Here is an 18,157-nt window from a genome sequence, read left to right as displayed (position 1 = left end):
AAAAGAATAAAAATGAAATGGCACCTTACAGTAAAAAACACCAAAAACTCAAAAATCAACAATAGGTACCTAGTCCAGATAGTACTAAAATCTAATATACAACTGCAACTTAAAAACCAAGACTAATTCAGTAAGCGACAAATCAAGAAAAGGTTAGAGCAATTTATTTGAAACAATCCTACACTTAATAATATTCTGGTAAGAAATATAAGGTAAATTGTTAAGCAGCTTATGAATGTATGTGTCATTAGCAGAAGTATTGTTATCTGGAGTACTATTATAAGTGAGGTTCCAGATGAAGAGGCAAGTAGAAGTATTGTTATCTGCATTTATGTGGGCAAATAACTATAACACCTCAAGCAATAAATCTATCACTAATCATCACCTAACTTAGTGAAATGAACACTGAGGTGGCTCAGTTCAATCAACTATTACAGCCACTTATGAATACTGCATTCAGTTTGTAGGTTAGTATTGCTTAAGTACTTTTAAAAGTACTTGAATTAAATAGTGTGCTTGTTCACACTATGGCTATTTTCAAAACATTAAACATTTCAAATGATAAAATAAGATAATATCAGGAATATCCACTATGCACTGCTAGAGATGGAGACAATCTTATGTACAGCCTCAGAGTGAACTTTCACTACATATATTCAGTCTTAATTATACCTTACATGGTTTAGAGCCATCACATGTATGACCTCACACGTCTGCTTTATTGCATGTACATATTGACAATGTAGAAGTGTTTTACATACCATAAAGCAAATGCATTTTCTCTCAAATGATAGAATACAGTGTTTCTTCCCTACACCTAGGTAAGCAGAGGCTTGCTCAGATATGAGACAAACCTTCACTAAATAAGCCTGAGAAAACCCATCTAATGATAATGAGACAAAGTCTTCAAATAGTTGGAATGCTAGACTGATCCTCTTGAAGAGAAAAACAAACAAAAATCAGTTCAGAGACCAGAAAATTACATTTTATGCACAAAGAATTGAGATGGGCTACTCAGAAGGCAACTCTGATACTAGGCAGCAATCGCATCTGTTCCTCAATATTAATGTAAATAATGAGTTATTTAAATTCTCTTAATAAAAGAAAAGCTCTTTCCCAGGGAAACCTAGTTGCCTTCAATTTGTGCCAGTAGTTAATGTTTAAGTGTAGGGTTCTTCCAAGGCAGCATACAAGATTACAAAAATGAAGGTCTTGAAAACATATGATTTAAACATCAAATGCTGAAGGGATGTTGAAAAGAGAGCAGAGCCTTTATTCTACTCCTTCAGTCAGAAATAGTTCCCATGTTTACCTCATCCCTAGCCCCCTACCAATGTAAACAATCTTGGGTTACCTACTTCTTTTTAGTTTACATTCTTCACTGTATGCACTTTCTGGCCCAGTCATTTTTATGCGCTTTCGTGTTTTTATCCAATTCATGTTTATTTTTGGTGTGTTTTTACTATGTTTTATTGATCTCTTTTTACTCCAATGTGTTTTATTACAATGACTGTAACTATTTGAGCTTAGCCCCGTGTAAGCTGCCCCGAGTCCCTTCAGGGAGATGGAGGCGGGGTATAAAAATAAAGTTGTTGTTGCTGTTGTTATTTTATTGTATGACACAGCAAACAAGATAGACATGCTGGATTTCGTATCACAAAATTATTATTATTATTATTATTATTATTATTATTATTATTATTATTATTCATATTTAAAACCTCAAGAGTTCCCTTGTGACTTTAGATGACTTCCCAAATTGAAGGCATTAGACAAGTTTGGCACCACCAGCAAGAAGACCTAACTTATACCCACTCATCTAACCTCACAAAGATGAAATGGTGAACAAGGCCTTCCAAGTCTATACTGTTAGAAAAGATTCTTGTATTATAAGTGGCACTACATCATTCCCTTGCATCACTTCTGCAGGCCACCTTCTTCTAATACCTCAACTGAGCAGGTTCTCAATAGTTCTCCCATTCATGGAAAACTTAATGAGTGCTAAAATAAGAAAGCAGTGTTTTAGCAAAAAAACAACAACAACCCACACCTAAATATTATTATTCTACATTATTCTGCAAAGGCTCATGCCTGGCCAAAGGTAGCAGCAGACAAGCTCTTAATATGCATGCTTAGTCATATATACACAATTACAAGTCCTTGTTTCCATGGCAATAAGCTTTCAAGAACTGTGCTAGCACTTTGAATGATGAGAGCAGTACTAGAAGTCAAATCACCTGCTCTGGGTCTATGCTACAGCACATCATGTTGACGGTCTGAAGTGCAAAGAGTGCTGTAGCTGTTTTAGTCCTCACTGCTCTCTGTTCAGCATGCTGACTACATCAGATCAGTGCTGCCACATATGTGCTAACTTCATATGAGTGTTCCCTTTTAAATGACGTTACAGAAAAAGAGGGAAGCCAAACAAAGTAGATCAATGTGAACTAAACTTAATCATTTTTAGAGTTTCTTCCAGTATGGAGAAGAAAACACAACACACCGGGTGACATTCAAATACTAGAGGCCAATCACCTTAGCACAATTATTTCCCAGGGACTTCATTTAGAAAAGATCTAAAGTAATTGAAAATATATTGAAAATGAGATGGATGACATCCAAAAGGACTACCCCACATTTAGATAGGCACTAACAATACTTACATAGATAAGCCCCGAGTAGTATCGTTCCTTTAAGTTGTGCAACACAGAGGCCTCATTCAGGCAAGTCAATTCAGCCATGTCTTCCACTTTAGAGAACTTAGGCGGGTTCATCTTTTGGATATCATCTTTGTTTACTCGCACTTTCTTCCCGTTCTCTGCAAGCTCCACAATGGCTTCATCTCCTACTTCCTCTTTTAAGCTAGCAGGCTCAAAGCCATTCTTTTCTGATGGGACCCACACCAGTTTCTTAGCTGCCCAATCGGCCTGAGCAAGAGGGTTGTTGATGAGATTTCTATCCACATAGAGGTATTTGTCAGCATCTCTCTGAGCCATGATGGTTTATAAGAAGGGACCTGTTAAAAGACAATAATATATGTTAATATTAATGTTAACGTATCATTATTGCTACCAATACTTTAACCCTACAACCTTCTAGCCATGTATAATTGACATCAGTTGATTTTCCAACACCTTTTTTGAAATCTGTGATCATATATGCCATGCATTCTTCTGAGATATCTCCATGTTCTCAGCCTTTAGACTATCTAAAGAGTCAATATAATTTATGATAAGCAAATGGAACAAGTGCATGAGTACTATATGCAAGACTGAGCAGCTCAAACCATCCAGCCCAAGGTCAATTGATTGTTCAAAAGATTGGACCATCCGTGTTGTCGAAGGCTTTCATGGCCGCAATCACATGGTTGTGTGTTTTCCGGGCTGTATAGCCATGTTCCAGAAGCATTCTCTCCTGACATTTCACCCACATCTATGGCAGGCATCCTCAGAGGTTGTGAGGTATATACATACTCAGTGCAGGAATCATTCCGAGTACTGAAAGTGTGCCTACAGTTACACACAAGAATCCAGTCCCTTTTTTTCTCCCCTTGAATGCCTTAATTAGGGCAGCTTAATTTAAGAAGAAAATATTTCAATTGCTGCTACTATTCGATAATTAGAAGTCAGAAACGGTTGCACATCAGAACTAATGCAGCCCACACAGAAGTAAATCAAGATGCACTGTCTGTTTATTTCCATGCTTCACAATTATTGATTACAGTATTAAATGAAGATATGGCATGGGCCTCTGCTAAATAGGAGAGAATCATGCAGTTGAAGGACTTAAAAGCATGACATACAGGATACAAAACAGAAGGGAGGACTGGTAAATCTCTTTTCATGGTGTTCGCAATAGAATCAGGGCTGGCAAAGCAACAGCTGTACTCTAAACTTTGGCTGCACAGCTTCCTGCAAATGCAACTTCCAAGAATCTAAGTACAGTATTTGCCTTTTTTGGCCATAATTGAGCAGGACACACCAGAGAATGAGGGCTTCCAGATGAATTAGGTTTTTTCAGGAAATGATGAAACCAAGAGTAACCAGGAAGCTCTACAACCAGCCTGAAAGTGCTTTTTCTATTCCCTTAGGCCTTTTCTTTTTAGAATACATCTGACATGCTTTTATCATTCTTCCTGACATTCAGAAAAGGAGAAGAGTGTCCTCTCTTTTGTTAAAAATTCTCAGGAGATTGTTTCTGAGAAAGTGTCCTTCTTTAGTCTTTCCACACCCTTGTTAATAAACACCCTGAAGCAGCAAGGGACCCTTGACATAGACATAAGATTGCTCTAGCCACATAAAAATCTAGTCTAACAGGTATGACTTTGCCCAGAAGACAGTGGGACTGTAATCCACTGCTTATCACTCCCTCAATGGACATAACAGCATCAAACAAACCTTGACTCACCTGGAACCAGAACTGGTTTCTACTGCTGATGGCACTGGTTTGAACATATCATATATTTTATACAGAAAAAGAAGCAACAGCCTCAAAATCCTTATATGATCTAGCTTTGCAGCCGAAGAAAAGTTGTACCAGAATTTTAGCACAGAATACCTCAAAACCTTCCTTCCACCTTGCCTCAATTTCATGCTTTTGAGAGGAGCTGACCAAGTTCAGTGGAATTGTGGCTAAATGTACCTGGATCTCACAATTTGCTCTACAGATTACTTGTATGCCCTTTACAAGACTTTTGAAAATGACAGTACTTTTTATTTTATCACAACTGTTATTTTGTAGAGAAGGGTTTTAAAATAAAGGTTAAGACAGAAGGAAATTTAAATCATACTGCTCATCTTAAACTGGGAGAAAAATGTTTGTTATTTTTTTTAATTGATATTGATATAACATGCCAGGAAGGCAAATAGGGGTCTATTTTTTATTTCACTTGTTCTTGGCTGAGAATTGTGGTACTTTCCATCATAAGATACAATAATTACCTTTTGTCAATCCTGTTTTTTTCAGGGGAATATGTTTATTTCAGGCTTTTTTCCTGTTTACAATAATTTTTAAATGTTACTTCCCATGGGAAATGCAATGTAACAAACGTTGTCACTAAAGACAAGCAGAATATTAACACCAGAAGGCAAGAAAGTATGGTTCTTATTTAACAAAAAGAAGCGTTAATTAATTGATCTAATGAACCTAAGAGCTTACTAGAGAAGTTCCTCAAGGAAACGACCCTATTAATAGATGTGTTTCCATGAAAGACACTCACACACTCAACATTATTGATTATCCCCACTACATGCAGCCAAAGAGCAATATTCAGGGTATAGATAAATTTGATGTGGATAAATAGTAAGATTTGAAAGTGGCAAACCACCAGGAGCTAAGTAGGCCCTCTAGTTCACTTTTCCTAAGCTTTTTTTACACAACATCGCTTCGGTCAGAAAAACAGCTCAATCCTTAATTTCAGGAAGCTTGAAAACTCAAGAGGAACTTTAAAAAACTGACTGAAACATTCAAGAAGGAACCAATTATAAACTAAGAATGAAAGAAGAGCACTTGAATAATGAAAAAATAACAGAACAATACCTGAGAGAGGAACAGAAAACAATTCTAGTCCAGAACAGGAAAAGATGCAGCAGTTCTTTAGTTGACGTGCGTAACTCAAAAGTCTCTATGCTTGAACAGGAACCCGTAACAGATGCAAGATGTTAAGCAGACACCACATCTTCCCACAATTATCAGTATCAGATAAGTGATACATACTAGCCATCAAAGCATACATCAAAGTGCATCAATGCTCCTTTTTGCTACTGTTAAGCCTAGTTTAGTGCTTTAGATCCCTGAAGAAAACTGCTCATTATTAAGGACTAGAGAAAGTCTTCAGCATTGAATGCATGTTAGGAAAATATAAGGACACCAATCTGTGTCATTCATGTGACCAGAACATATTTCCCATTCATTTGCCATCATGCTTATTTTTCTATTCAAACACCCAAAGCTGCATGTTGTATACTTATAACTTACTTTTCTGAAATCCATTCAATTAGCTTGTAAGAATATGGGGACAAATATACAAAAAATAATAAAAGAAACCATAATAGCTTGAGGAAACGGAAGAGATTGGATTCATTTTCCATTATCCATATTTAAGTCTATTGCCCTATATCTGTAGATAAAAAGGAAAACTTCCTAAGAAAGTATGCGGATGTGTGGATCCATATAGTCCAAGGAATGTAACTACCATATATCAGGCATGGTTAAACTTCAGCCCTCCAGGTGTTTTGGACTCCAACTTCCACAATTCGTAACAACCGACAGGCTGTTAGGAATTGTGGGAGTTGGAGTCCAAAATACCTGGAGGGCTGAAGTATAACCATGCCTGAACGATATGAATACTTCTTGATGTAAAAAACATGATGCAGCTGAGTAGTAACGGATGAGCAGTGAACTGAATGGTTCAGCCCTGCTGAGAAGACAAGTTTGCTTCCCCAGGTTTTCCTGGAGCAGATCTGATAATTATAGATACACCATCAGCATATGCTGTCATGGTTGGAAACTAAGCAGCATGATGCTGGGCAGGTAGCCACCCCTTTGATGTGGGATGAAAGGAATAAGCTTTGCTAAAGCACTTGCAACAGCAACCATTTGTGAGACAGTCTTCCCTGTACAGACTCAAGCTAATGTTTTACTATTGTGTTTTACAAATGGGTTCATTCTGTCTATGTGGTTCCTACAGCATCTGTACTACAATGAATAACCAGGATGGCCAGGAACAGTTCTGAACACCTCAAAGTTTGCTGTAAATTTTCCTTGTCATGGAAATAGAAAGTCAGAATACTCTAAGTATAATTTATGCAACACAGAAAAGACAAGGGACCATAACATAAGTAATTATATATTGGTCAAGTCATGCATGCTGGCATCGAAAATTTTGGTTAATATTACTTGCCATAATTGGAATGAGGGTCAATGTCTTAGACCTGCTGTAGCAAACAAGAGAGTCCTGTAGCATCTTAAACACTTTCACATTCTTCTGCATTTGTGACTACATGTAGCTATAGAAATGTTATATGTATATATGAGCCACTTTGGGTCTTTTTTGTAGAGAGAAAGTGGGGTATAAACAAACACCATCATCATCATCATCATACATGGCCATTACACCTTGGTAAATATTTTACATTTGCCAAAAGATCCACATTTTGAGAAAAACAAACAGTTACAGTGTTAGAATTATCCTTCGCAAATTCTGTTTAGATTTGCAGCTATTATATTATTGTCAGTATTATTATACAAAGTACAGTAGAGTCTCACTTATCCAATACTCGCTTATCCAACGTTCTGGATTATCCAACACATTTTTGTAGTCAATGTTTATATATATCGTGATATTTTGGTGCTAAACTCGTAAATACAGTAATTACTACATAGCATTACTGCGTATTGAACTACTTTTTCTGTCAGATTTGTTGTATAACATGATGTTTTGGTGCTTAATTTGTAAAATCAAACTAATTTGATGTTTAATCGGCTTTTCCTTAATGCCTCCTTATTATCCAACATATTTGCTTATCCAACGTTCTGCCGGCCCGTTTATGTTGGATAAGTGAGACCATACTGTACCTCCATACTGCAAAAAGCTTAAGACATAAGCTACCACATCTTGCTATATGTTCTAAATTTCCTTTTGTGCAAAATCAGAGAGACAGACAGAGCAAGGCAGTTTGGGGAAAAAAGCTCAGGGAAGATTTGGTGTATACCTGACCCACACATAAAATGCTTGAGAACTTCATTTAATGAATTCAGCAAATTTGAATTGGACTGCATAGTCTAGCGAGTACATGGATGGTGAGATTTCAACCAGTCTTTAATTGAAAAAGATTATTCATCTAGGCCTCAACCTTTGTGTTTCCTGATGTTTTGGATTTTATTCTCAAGAGCTTTAGTCAGTAGGGTGAATGTTCAGGGATTCTGTGAGTTGAAGCCCAAAATATCTGAATGACAAATGGTTGAGAAACCCAAATCCAAATTTCAGAAAAACTGGGAAAATGGCACTTCCTGCCTTAAATCAATTTCTCCAGAATTATTTGTACTGCACTCCACGTGGCCTAATTTTTATCACGTGCCACAGAATTATTTTTGGAATTCTGCCACTGACCAACATAGTCAACACATTAATGTATAAGTAGCATGAAAGCTTAACAGAAAATCTGCCACAAAATAACTAAAATATAGTACCTGAATGGGTTCTAGGAATACTAAGCTAAGTTATTTTTCCTGGTATGACCGTCACAGGCTCTTGCTAATAGGTAACTGCATAATATGCCCAAGGCAAGCTTCCGGAGAACAGAAAGACAATAACCTTTTCTGTTGTGGTCAAAACCTCTTCTCGAGGGAAAAGTTCCCATTAGAAAACTCTAGTTTGGAGCCTACCAAATCCTTCTAGCTGCCTTGAAAATTAAGCTACTGAGCACTAACACAGCAGAAACAGCTGATAACTGCAATCAAACTAAGCATGAACTCTGACTAAAGAATAGACATACTCATGTTTCTACTGTAATTTTCAGAATACAGTAGTTTCCAGGGTTATATTATATGTATATTATATCTGCTGACAGAATTACGCTTCCTCTTCCAAGTAACTGGAGCCTGGTTCTCACAAATATACAACGGAAAAATGTCCAGAAGATTTAATTATACAGCAAATGCTGCCTAACTGGTAAGAGCAGCATATTATGCAAGTAACACAGTTCTAAAGCTACTGCCTATAGGACTACAAAGCCCAATTGATATGATTCCAAAAAGCTGGGCTTCTGGGAAAAAACATCCTACAGTGGTTCTCCACTTCTGGATTCCCAGGTATTTTGGCCTACAACTTCCAGAAATCTTAGCCAGTTTACCAGCCTTCAGGGTTTCTGGGAGTTGAGGGCCAAAACATCTGGGGACCCACAGGTTGAGGACCACTGTCCTCTCTTCACCTTAAGCATGCAAATCATTAGGCCAAAGAGTAATGTAGAAGCTTTATAGCTTTTAAATTTGCTGGAGAAATTGTAAACAGTGACAAAAGCATAACTATCACATCTGCTTATAACAGCCATGTTGTCACCTATTTGGAGGCATCCATGTTTAGCATTTCACTGTTCAGATCACTTCAGGGTTGACTAAGCACTAGGGGAAAGTTTACTGGTACGTGTATATTCTGTGACACAGACAGCTTAAAGCAGAAAAATTGGCTTCAGGTACTAAGGTGAGGGGGTGATTAACTGAAATGACAAGTACAGCATTACACTCCTTGACTTTTGAAATTGCAAAATGAGAGGCACTCAGATTAGCAATATCCTGTTGGCAATGATGCAAAGCAAAAATGAGCTCAAGGCAACTGAAGATAGGCACGAAGGCAAAATGGAACAAGTTGTGAAGGCCATTTTCTAATGAGTCAGAACATCCGCTAGGAAAAGTCCAAGTTTTCCCTTCTAATGCAAGTGTGGGTTGCCTATATTAAATCAACTGTTATTTTTAATGAATTTCTTCTCACACAGCTAATGAAAAACAGCTATTCGGACTTCCTGTTCCCTCCCGATTGTATGGAAAAGAGGCAGGCGAGGATCCATGCTGGGATTGACATCACAGCCTACAGGCAGGGATTCCCGCAGTGGGAAGAATGGCAGCTGGGGATTGGTATGTTCAAGGAACCAATCCATTGCAGAGATGCCCCTGGGAGGCCATAGTCCATGGGAAAATAATGGTGTAGACATGCAGGTAAGCCTCTGATGAACTCTAGTGTTTAGTTTCGTCCAAGACGCAAAAAACAAAGGTGGTGACTTCAGACAATCAAGGACTTAGCTGATGGCATAGGAAATTAATGAATGCACATATACTAAGCTCCCTCTTCTGCGGGATCGGCAGACTCCCTGCCTCAGGTTAAATGGACAAATATCCTGAGCTTATTTTGGTGGTAAGGACGATCATCTATCTACATATATATACAATAGTTCTGATAGTTATCTGGCTTGGGAAATGGCTGGAGGGATCCTGGCCACAGTCCCCTTTCCCAAGGGATTATGTAAACTGGGTCATGGAAAGGGGGCTGCCTTCAAGTTACATTTTGATAAATATATTAGATAGTTAATGCAGTTCATATAAGGAATTGACACAGTACACAGTATATAAAAGATACAAGTTATACAAAATCATCACACTGATACACTTTATTAAAAGGTTGGAATTGATAGTGTTTGTAGGATACAGCTACTGCTAGGTCTAGTGCAGTGGTTCTCAATATGTGTCTCCCCATATGTTTTCGTCTACAACTCCCAGAAATGCCAGCCAGTTTACCAGCTGTTAGGATATCTGGGAGTTGATGGACAAAACATCTGGGGACTCACAGGTTGAGAACCACTGCTGCAGTGCTTTGGAATTTCACAACTCTGGACCTCCGGAAAAGATTTTAATAAAAATGAAAAAAATCATATATTTGCTTGTAGTCTCTTGGTGAACTATAAATCTTTTGAGGGGTGGTGTATCATGGTTCGACGACAAGAATATACAATGAATTTCCATAGTGAGGCTACAAAAGTCAAGGCATTTCAGATGAACTGCATACTGTTTACGAAGTGGAAAAGACAAAGAAGCCCAAATAGTATGCAGAAAAACATTTGTTAGTAACAGGGCCAATTTCCATTCTTCATTTAGAATCCAATATTTTAAAAAAGAAATTAAAGAAAAATCCATGAAGTTACACAAGAGTGTCCACAAATTCTCTGTATCAGCAAGTACAGAACTAGCTTGGCCATTTTAGGCCATTAAGAACAAAAGATCCAGCCTAAGCCTTTTGTGGATACTATCCACATGTTAATTTAGTGAGTGACTAGAATCTGGAAATGATGTTCATCCTTCATTTTACGAAAGCCACAGTCCCCCAAAATGCATAATAATGCAGAATGTTAAGTAATTTTTATAGTTAATGTCCAACTTTACTCAAAAAGGGTGCAAAATATAGAATTGCCTTGTGCATTTATATCCTAAATTACTCTCACTATGGGGATCAAAATGGCATTTCCCACCCTTTTACATAAATATTTCTTGTCAGAATGATGTGTAAAGTCTTGAAGTATTTATTGTATTTTTTTTACTCCAGATTAGTTTCTAATGCAATATTAATATAGTATACAATTATCTGTTTATATATCGTTATGTGTATTTTCCTAGGGAGAAGAATTCACAGCTTTCATCAAATCTTTGAAGATATCTGCAGGTCCTCAAAAAGCTTTTTTTTAAAAATAATAATTTTTATTATGTTATAAGTGAGGTTACAGAGAAAGCTAGGAAAACATAATAAATATAGGATAGTGAGGGGAAAGTGCTGGAGAAAAAACAAGATGAAAAACAAAAGAAAAGAAAAAAGAGAAAAAAAATGGGCCAGAAGAAAAAAAAAAGGTATATATATAAAATGACTTCCCATTGTCCTCGTGTGGAAATACTTTTCGTGGGTTTGTCATTGTCCTTTGTGTTTCCCAGTTTTTCTTCTTTCGATTCTAGTGATTTCATACGTCAGATAAGTCTATTATGAGAGTATTTCCTCCGTTTCGGATAAAAGCGTTGAAACCAGACCAATCTGTTTTGTCCTTGAGGTCATTTAGTTTCTGCGTTAAACTGTCCATTTGTATTAGATCAAACAATTTTATAATCCAGTCTTCGATAGTAGGTATATTTTTTTGCTTCCAGACTTTAGCTAAAACAAGTCTTGCGGCTGTCCCTATAAGGAAGAACATTTTATCCTGGTTTTTATTCAATTTCACATTTGTAATGCCTAACAGATACATTCCTGGTATCATAGGGAAGTTTACTTTTAAAAAAAATTGTGTTGCTTTATGTATGTTGTTCCAATATTCTTTAACTTTTTTACATTTCCACCACTGGTGGAAGAAGGTACCTATTTCTTTATTGCATTTCCAACATTTATTGGAACTATTTTTATTAAATTTAGCTAGTTTAGCTGGTGTGTAATACCATCTAAAAACATCTTGTACCAATTTTCCCAAATCTCTATTGATGTGGTAGATTTTAGTTTTTTGTTCCAAATTTCTTCCCATTGATTTATGTTTATGTTTTGTCCAATATCCTTTGCCCACTTTATTTGACAATTTTTGATCTGCTCTTCTTCTGTTGACCATTGCAACAATAGCTGATATAGTATCCTGATAATTTTTTGTCTTTTTGCATAATTACTTCCCAGGGGCCGGATTTCACAGTGAAGCCTGTTTTTACGTCTTCCTTATAACATTGTACTATTTGAAAGTATTGAAACCATGTAATCTTTTGGTGTTCCTGCTTAAGCTCCTCATACGTCTTTATCATTAGTTCTTCATTGTCCAATTTTTTAAGAATTTGTTGGTATCTGAGCCAATTTTCTATTCCTAATTCCCTTTTATGTTTTGCTTCTATTGGGGAGACCCAGAGCGGGGTTTTTCTATAGAGTCTTTTTTTATATTTTTCCCAAACACTAATTAGCGAGGCCCGAATGTAGTGGTTGCCAAAATTTTTCTCAGTCTTCCTTTTACTATACCATAAATAATCATGCCATCCAGAACGCAAATCATGTCCCTCAAGAATTAATAATTTGGTATTTTTTAAAGTGGCCCAATCTTTTACCCACACCAGACTACATGCTTCATAATATGAATTAAGGTCTGGGAGACCTAGTCCCCCTCTTTTTTTTTCATCCATTAAAATTTTAATCTTAATTCTTGGTTTTTTATTCTTCCAAATAAATTTTATTATATCACCGTTCCACTTTTTAAAAAGATAATTATTCCTAATTATTGGGATTGTCTGAAAAAGAAAAAGAAGTTGAGGCAAAACAGTCATTTTTATTATAGCTATCCGTCCTAGTATTGAGAAATTTTCATACTTCCATTTATCTAGATCTTTTTTTATCTTTATCCAAAGTTGTTCATAATTGTTTTTCAGTAATTTTGCATTACTGGATGCCAGTGTCACCCCTAGATATTTTACCTTACTCTCAATTTTTATTCCGGATTTCATCTGTAACAGCTCCTTTTTTCCCCATTTATGTTTTTAGTCAAGATCTTTGTTTTTTGTTTGTTTAATTTGAAACCTGCCAATTTGCCAAATTCTTCTATTTTATCTATCCAAAGATTTATATTATTAATCGGGTTTTCAATAATGCAAACCACGTCATCTGCATAAACTCTTAGTTTATAGTTTTGTTTCCTAATTCTTAACCCCTCGAGATTTTGGTCTTCATTTATTATTCTCACCAATGTTTCCATTATCAGAATAAACAGCAGTGGTGACAAGGGACACCCTTGCCGTGTACCTCTTCCAATATGAATGGCCTTTCTATTATTTTGACCGTTAATTATTAACGTTGCCGTCTGATTCTTATATATTGCGTCTATAGCATTTTTGAATTTAAAGCCAATGTCTAATTCTTTCATCATTAATTTTAGGTAATCCCAATTAATTTTATCAAAGGCCTTTTCCGCGTCAATAAATAATAGGGCCAATTGCTTTTCGTTATGTTTCTCATAGTATTCTATGGCATTAATTACAGTTCGAATATTATCTCTAATTTGTCTATTAGGCAAAAGGCCCGCTTGTTCTTCCGATATCCAATTTACCATAAAATTTTTAAGTCTTTCTGCCATGATTATTGCAAAGATCTTATAATCATGATTTAGGAGGGAAATGGGCCGATAATTTTTAATTTCTGTCGGGTCTGTATTCTCTTTGTGTATTAACGTTATATTTGCAGTTTCCCAAGATTGGGGAATATCCTTATTATCCAGTATGTTATTTAATATATCTTTCAACAATGGACTTAATTCGTTTTTAAATGTTTTATAAAATATGGCGGTAAAACCATCTGGTCCCGGGGCTTTATTGTTTTTGAGTTTATCAATAGCATTATCAATTTCAAAAGTTGTTACAGCATTGTTCACTAATTCTCTTTGTTTATCTGTTAGTTTTGGTAATTTTAGGTTACATAAATATGTCGTTATCTGTTGTTTGGAAATCCCTTCCTTCTTATATAGCTCCCTATAAAATTGTACAAATTGTTCAGCAATTTTATCTTCTTCCAGATATGTTACTCCATCCTTCTGTATTTTTGTAATGTATTGCTTTTGTATTTTGCCCTTTAATTTTTTGGCCAGCCATTTGCCGGGCTTGTTTGCATTGTGTTTTATAAACCTCAGTTGTTTTTCTAGTTTATCTGTTTGTAGTAATTGTAATTGTTTTTTAAGAATTTCCAAATCTGTCGTTATTACCTTATTTGAGGGATCTTTTTTTAATTGTTCTTCCTTTTTATTGATGTTTTCTACAATTTCTTTAATTTCTTTGTTTCTGTTTTTATTTCTTCTTATATTTTGCTGTATAAGGTGTCCCCTCATTACTGCCTTCATTGCATCCCATTGTATCATTTTAGAAGTTTCATTGCCTTTATTAAATTCTAAGTATTCCTTTAATATCTTTCTATTAATTTCTATATCCTCTTCTTTCTTCAATAGATTTTCCTTTAATCGCCATCTAAAATGGTTGTTAGTCCCTTTTATTGTCATCTCTAATGCGCAGTGGTCTGAGAAAATCCTAGCAATTATTTTGATCTTTTTAGTCCTAATTGTCAATGCTCTAGTCGCCCAGACCATGTCTATTCGGGACCAAGAATCATGTCTCCCTGAGTAGAAAGTGTAGTCCCTTTCCGTTTCGTTATGGTGTCTCCAGGTGTCTATTAAATTTAAATCCTCCATATGGTGGATAAATTGTTTAGGTAATTGACTAGAATTCAGCTTTTCTTTTCTTTTCTGCTTATCCTTGTTGCCTGATTTGTCTTTTAGTATGTCTACCACACCATTAAAATCACCTAGAATTAATAATTCATCAAATTCCTGTTTTTCAATATTGTTTTTCAGATCCTTTATAAATTTCATTTTAGGTCCATTAGGGCAATAAATATTACAAATTAATATTTTTAGATTTTTTATTTCCGAAACAATCCCAATAAATCTCCCATCACTATCCTTAAAGACTTGTTTTGTAGGAATCCATTCTTTCACATAAATGACCACTCCTCTTTTCTTTTCATTTGCTGCAGCATAGTATTCCTTTCCGAGTCTTTTTTGTACCAGATATTTTGTGTGTTCTTTTTTATTATATTTTTCGTGTATGATGTACTACTTGTATTTGGGATTTGCTTTTTTCCTTCCTTTTCTGTATTCTGTATTTCTCTCCCCCCCCCCCCAACACCCATTTAATACAATTTCCTTCCCACTGATTTTTTTTAATTGTCCATCTATAGACAATAACTTTGCCTTCTTTCTATTCAGTACCTAGCACATATTATGTACTTTATAAATAAGCAGTGCATAGGAGATTGATGGTGTAATGTAAAGAAAATAGTACTAATTAAAGTCATTAAATCATTTTTATGAATAAGGCACTACAAAGTTGTATAAACATTAGTCTGCAAACTAACAAGTTGGTACTAGCCTTTGTATGCTATTTGAGGAGAAAACTCCTTAAAAAAAAGGGAGGGGAGCACACAAGAGGAATTTTCCTCCCAAATTCCGGTATTGGTTCTTGTGCTCTATCCTAAATCCTTTATAACTAAAAAGTCTCTGCAAATTGCTTTGGGTACTGCTCTAGAACAATAGGAATGTGGAGGACAACACAAATCTTGCAAGGTACAGTATTTTGTATTAGAAGCTAACAAACGTACTTGCACAAATTCACTTTGTTACAATCACTGCTTCCCCATAAAAATCTATCCTACGTTTCCTCCTAATGCACAAGTGTTTTACACCAGTGCTACTCAAAGTGGTGATCCCTGGACCACCTCAGCTGCTAGTCTGCAAATAGCTCCTAGAAATGGAGCAGTTGTAGCCAATGGGCACAAAAATGATGCCATTCCCCAGCACTTTGGAAGAAAAAAGCCTGCCAATCCACCACATCAGACAGCCTGAGAATTATTGCTGTACACTGTTTCTTGAAGCAACTGGTAATAATACAGAGGTTCCACCACAAAGATATACTTGGCAGAGACAGAAGAAGGTAAGCGATTATGAACTAATTGCAGTTAGGTCCAGGGCATGTTGCCCTCAATAGAAGCTGATATTAATTAGCCCAGCTGACTTGAATACAAGAATTGCTACATGAAAATAGCATCTTATGTTCAGAGAGAGGGGAAGAAGAGACAGTTATTATTTTCCAACTCCATCTTTAGCACACTTAAGCTAAACTGGCACCTGCCCAATAACTGAAAGTTGGAACTATATCTTATTCCAAGCTAAATCTAGCAAAGCATGCTCTCTGCAAGGGTTGTTTCCTATTACCATGTGTGCAGTATCTGCCTGCTCAGCAGAGGAAAATACAGAATGCCCACAAGGAAAACATTCCAGAGGGAAAATACATTCTTCGTGACCACTCAGCAAAGTAATCTTGCTTTAAGACGACAGCAGTGGCTTTGGAAACTCTGGCCCATCCGTGCTGCTCAAGAGGTTTGGTTTAGAGTTCATCATGTCTCCCCAGGAAAACTGACATAGCTATGTCTTTGAGTTTTGTAATGGTCGAAAAAGGAGTGTGCCTTCCCTCCTGCCTTTAAAGAAAAGAGCTCAAATTAATGTCAACAACAGCATGCTATCGAACTCTTGCCTACTGGGCCACAGATGGAAATTGCAATCCCCACTCATTTAGATCTCTCAGCAAGACTGTCCCTTCTCCCAGTTTATCATCGCCACCTTCTTCTCCTCCTTCTACAAGCTTGGGTTCTGCATCACCTTGAATGTTCTCACATTCACATGACTACCTCTTAACCGAAATCTCTCCTAAACTACTCTTTCTTCTTTCAGCTATTCCCTCTTTTCTTCGCATTTCAGCCCTTGGATAGAAGCAAAGTACTTGAAACAAAGACTGTAAGGCGCAGGGTGAAATAGCAGACGGGTAAGATTAATCAATGATACCACCATCTGGCAAGAACCCATGTTCATGGAGGGATTTATAGCTTCATTACACAGTTCTAGCCTTGTTTTTAGCAGTTTGAGATTTTCCACTCATATTACCTCTGTTTTCAGCTTTCTGATCAAATGGCCATTTATCACAGATCACTCACTGTGGCAAGCAGAACAAGTAGAACTTTTATGCCACCTTTAAGGCTAACACATTTTTCATTCATGATATCAACCCTTTTCATTAAATGCAATGATGCTCTGTAAAACCCTGTAAATTCAAGAATATCACTACATATAGCCTTGCAGTAATTTACTCAGGGATGTTGGGTAACCCCTTCACAGCAAGCTTCTCACTTGTCACTATTACTCTCCTGAAACCTAGATGGCACCTAAGTCCTAACAGTTTTGAACTGGATTTTTGAAACTGTTGTTGTGACCATACAACAGTTTCATGACTCACAAAGTTCATGCAAATAAAACGTTTCGACCAGTGGTTCTCAACCTGGGGTCCCCAGATGTTTTTAGCCTACAACTCCCAGAAATCCCAGCCAGTTTACCAGCTGTTAGTGTTGATGGCCAAAAACATCTGGAGACCCCAGGCTGAGAACCACTGGTTTAGACTGTAAAACCCACACTTCAGTAAGGAAATAAAACCAAGATACTTTGTCTGCACATCTCTCCTCATGTTGACTTTAAACAAGCATACTCCGCAATACTGAGAAAAAGTTCTACAGTACAGGGTAGAAATAGCAGCTTCATTCTCCTCAAAGGAATTTCACAGCTAGAACAAACAGGAAGAAGAATGGCTCACTTATTAGCGTACTTGGGTTGACTACATTCCCAAGCTAACTAAAGCTGGAAGATATACTTTCAAACATATTAGGCACTAAAGCTATGTCTGTAATTGCTGTGAGTCACAGTTCCCCAGGGCCCCTTTGATGATGATGGCAGCAGTTCCAGAGATTTAAAAAAGAGTTGCCCATCTCCTAAAGAAGATTGAGGAATATTTTAACAGAGGAAAGTACACATAGATCAAGGAAGTCAACCCCTTCCTTGATCTTCTCTTATGTCCCTTTTCACTAATATTTTTCACCATCCAAAGCCACCTGGAACACTCTTCAGAAATGCTCTGTTAAATATTTGCCTCTGCCTCTACATTAAGTATATTACATGGCTACCATCACTCAGAAGTTGAACCTTAACCAAGAAACAAACAGGAAACTGCTGTCACATCTGACAAA

General features: G+C 36.6%; 1 protein-coding gene across 3 annotated transcripts in view; it reads right to left on the bottom strand.

Moving 5' to 3' along the window:
- Positions 1-18,157, bottom strand: part of myh9 (myosin heavy chain 9) — an 86,119-nt gene that overhangs the window by 50,496 nt on the left and 17,466 nt on the right. For all 3 annotated transcript variants that reach the window (XM_008110647.3, XM_008110648.3, XM_003220933.4), the window contains exon 2: positions 2,661-3,013. In XM_008110647.3, the coding sequence (XP_008108854.1) occupies positions 2,661-2,993 (333 nt within the window). In that variant the 5' untranslated portion in view covers positions 2,994-3,013. The remainder of the gene's footprint in view (positions 1-2,660; positions 3,014-18,157) is intronic.

Source organism: Anolis carolinensis, chromosome 5, assembly GCF_035594765.1.
Source record: "Anolis carolinensis isolate JA03-04 chromosome 5, rAnoCar3.1.pri, whole genome shotgun sequence".
Classification (NCBI taxonomy): Eukaryota; Metazoa; Chordata; class Lepidosauria; order Squamata; family Dactyloidae; genus Anolis; species Anolis carolinensis.
This window is presented reverse-complemented; position numbering and strand designations above follow the sequence as displayed.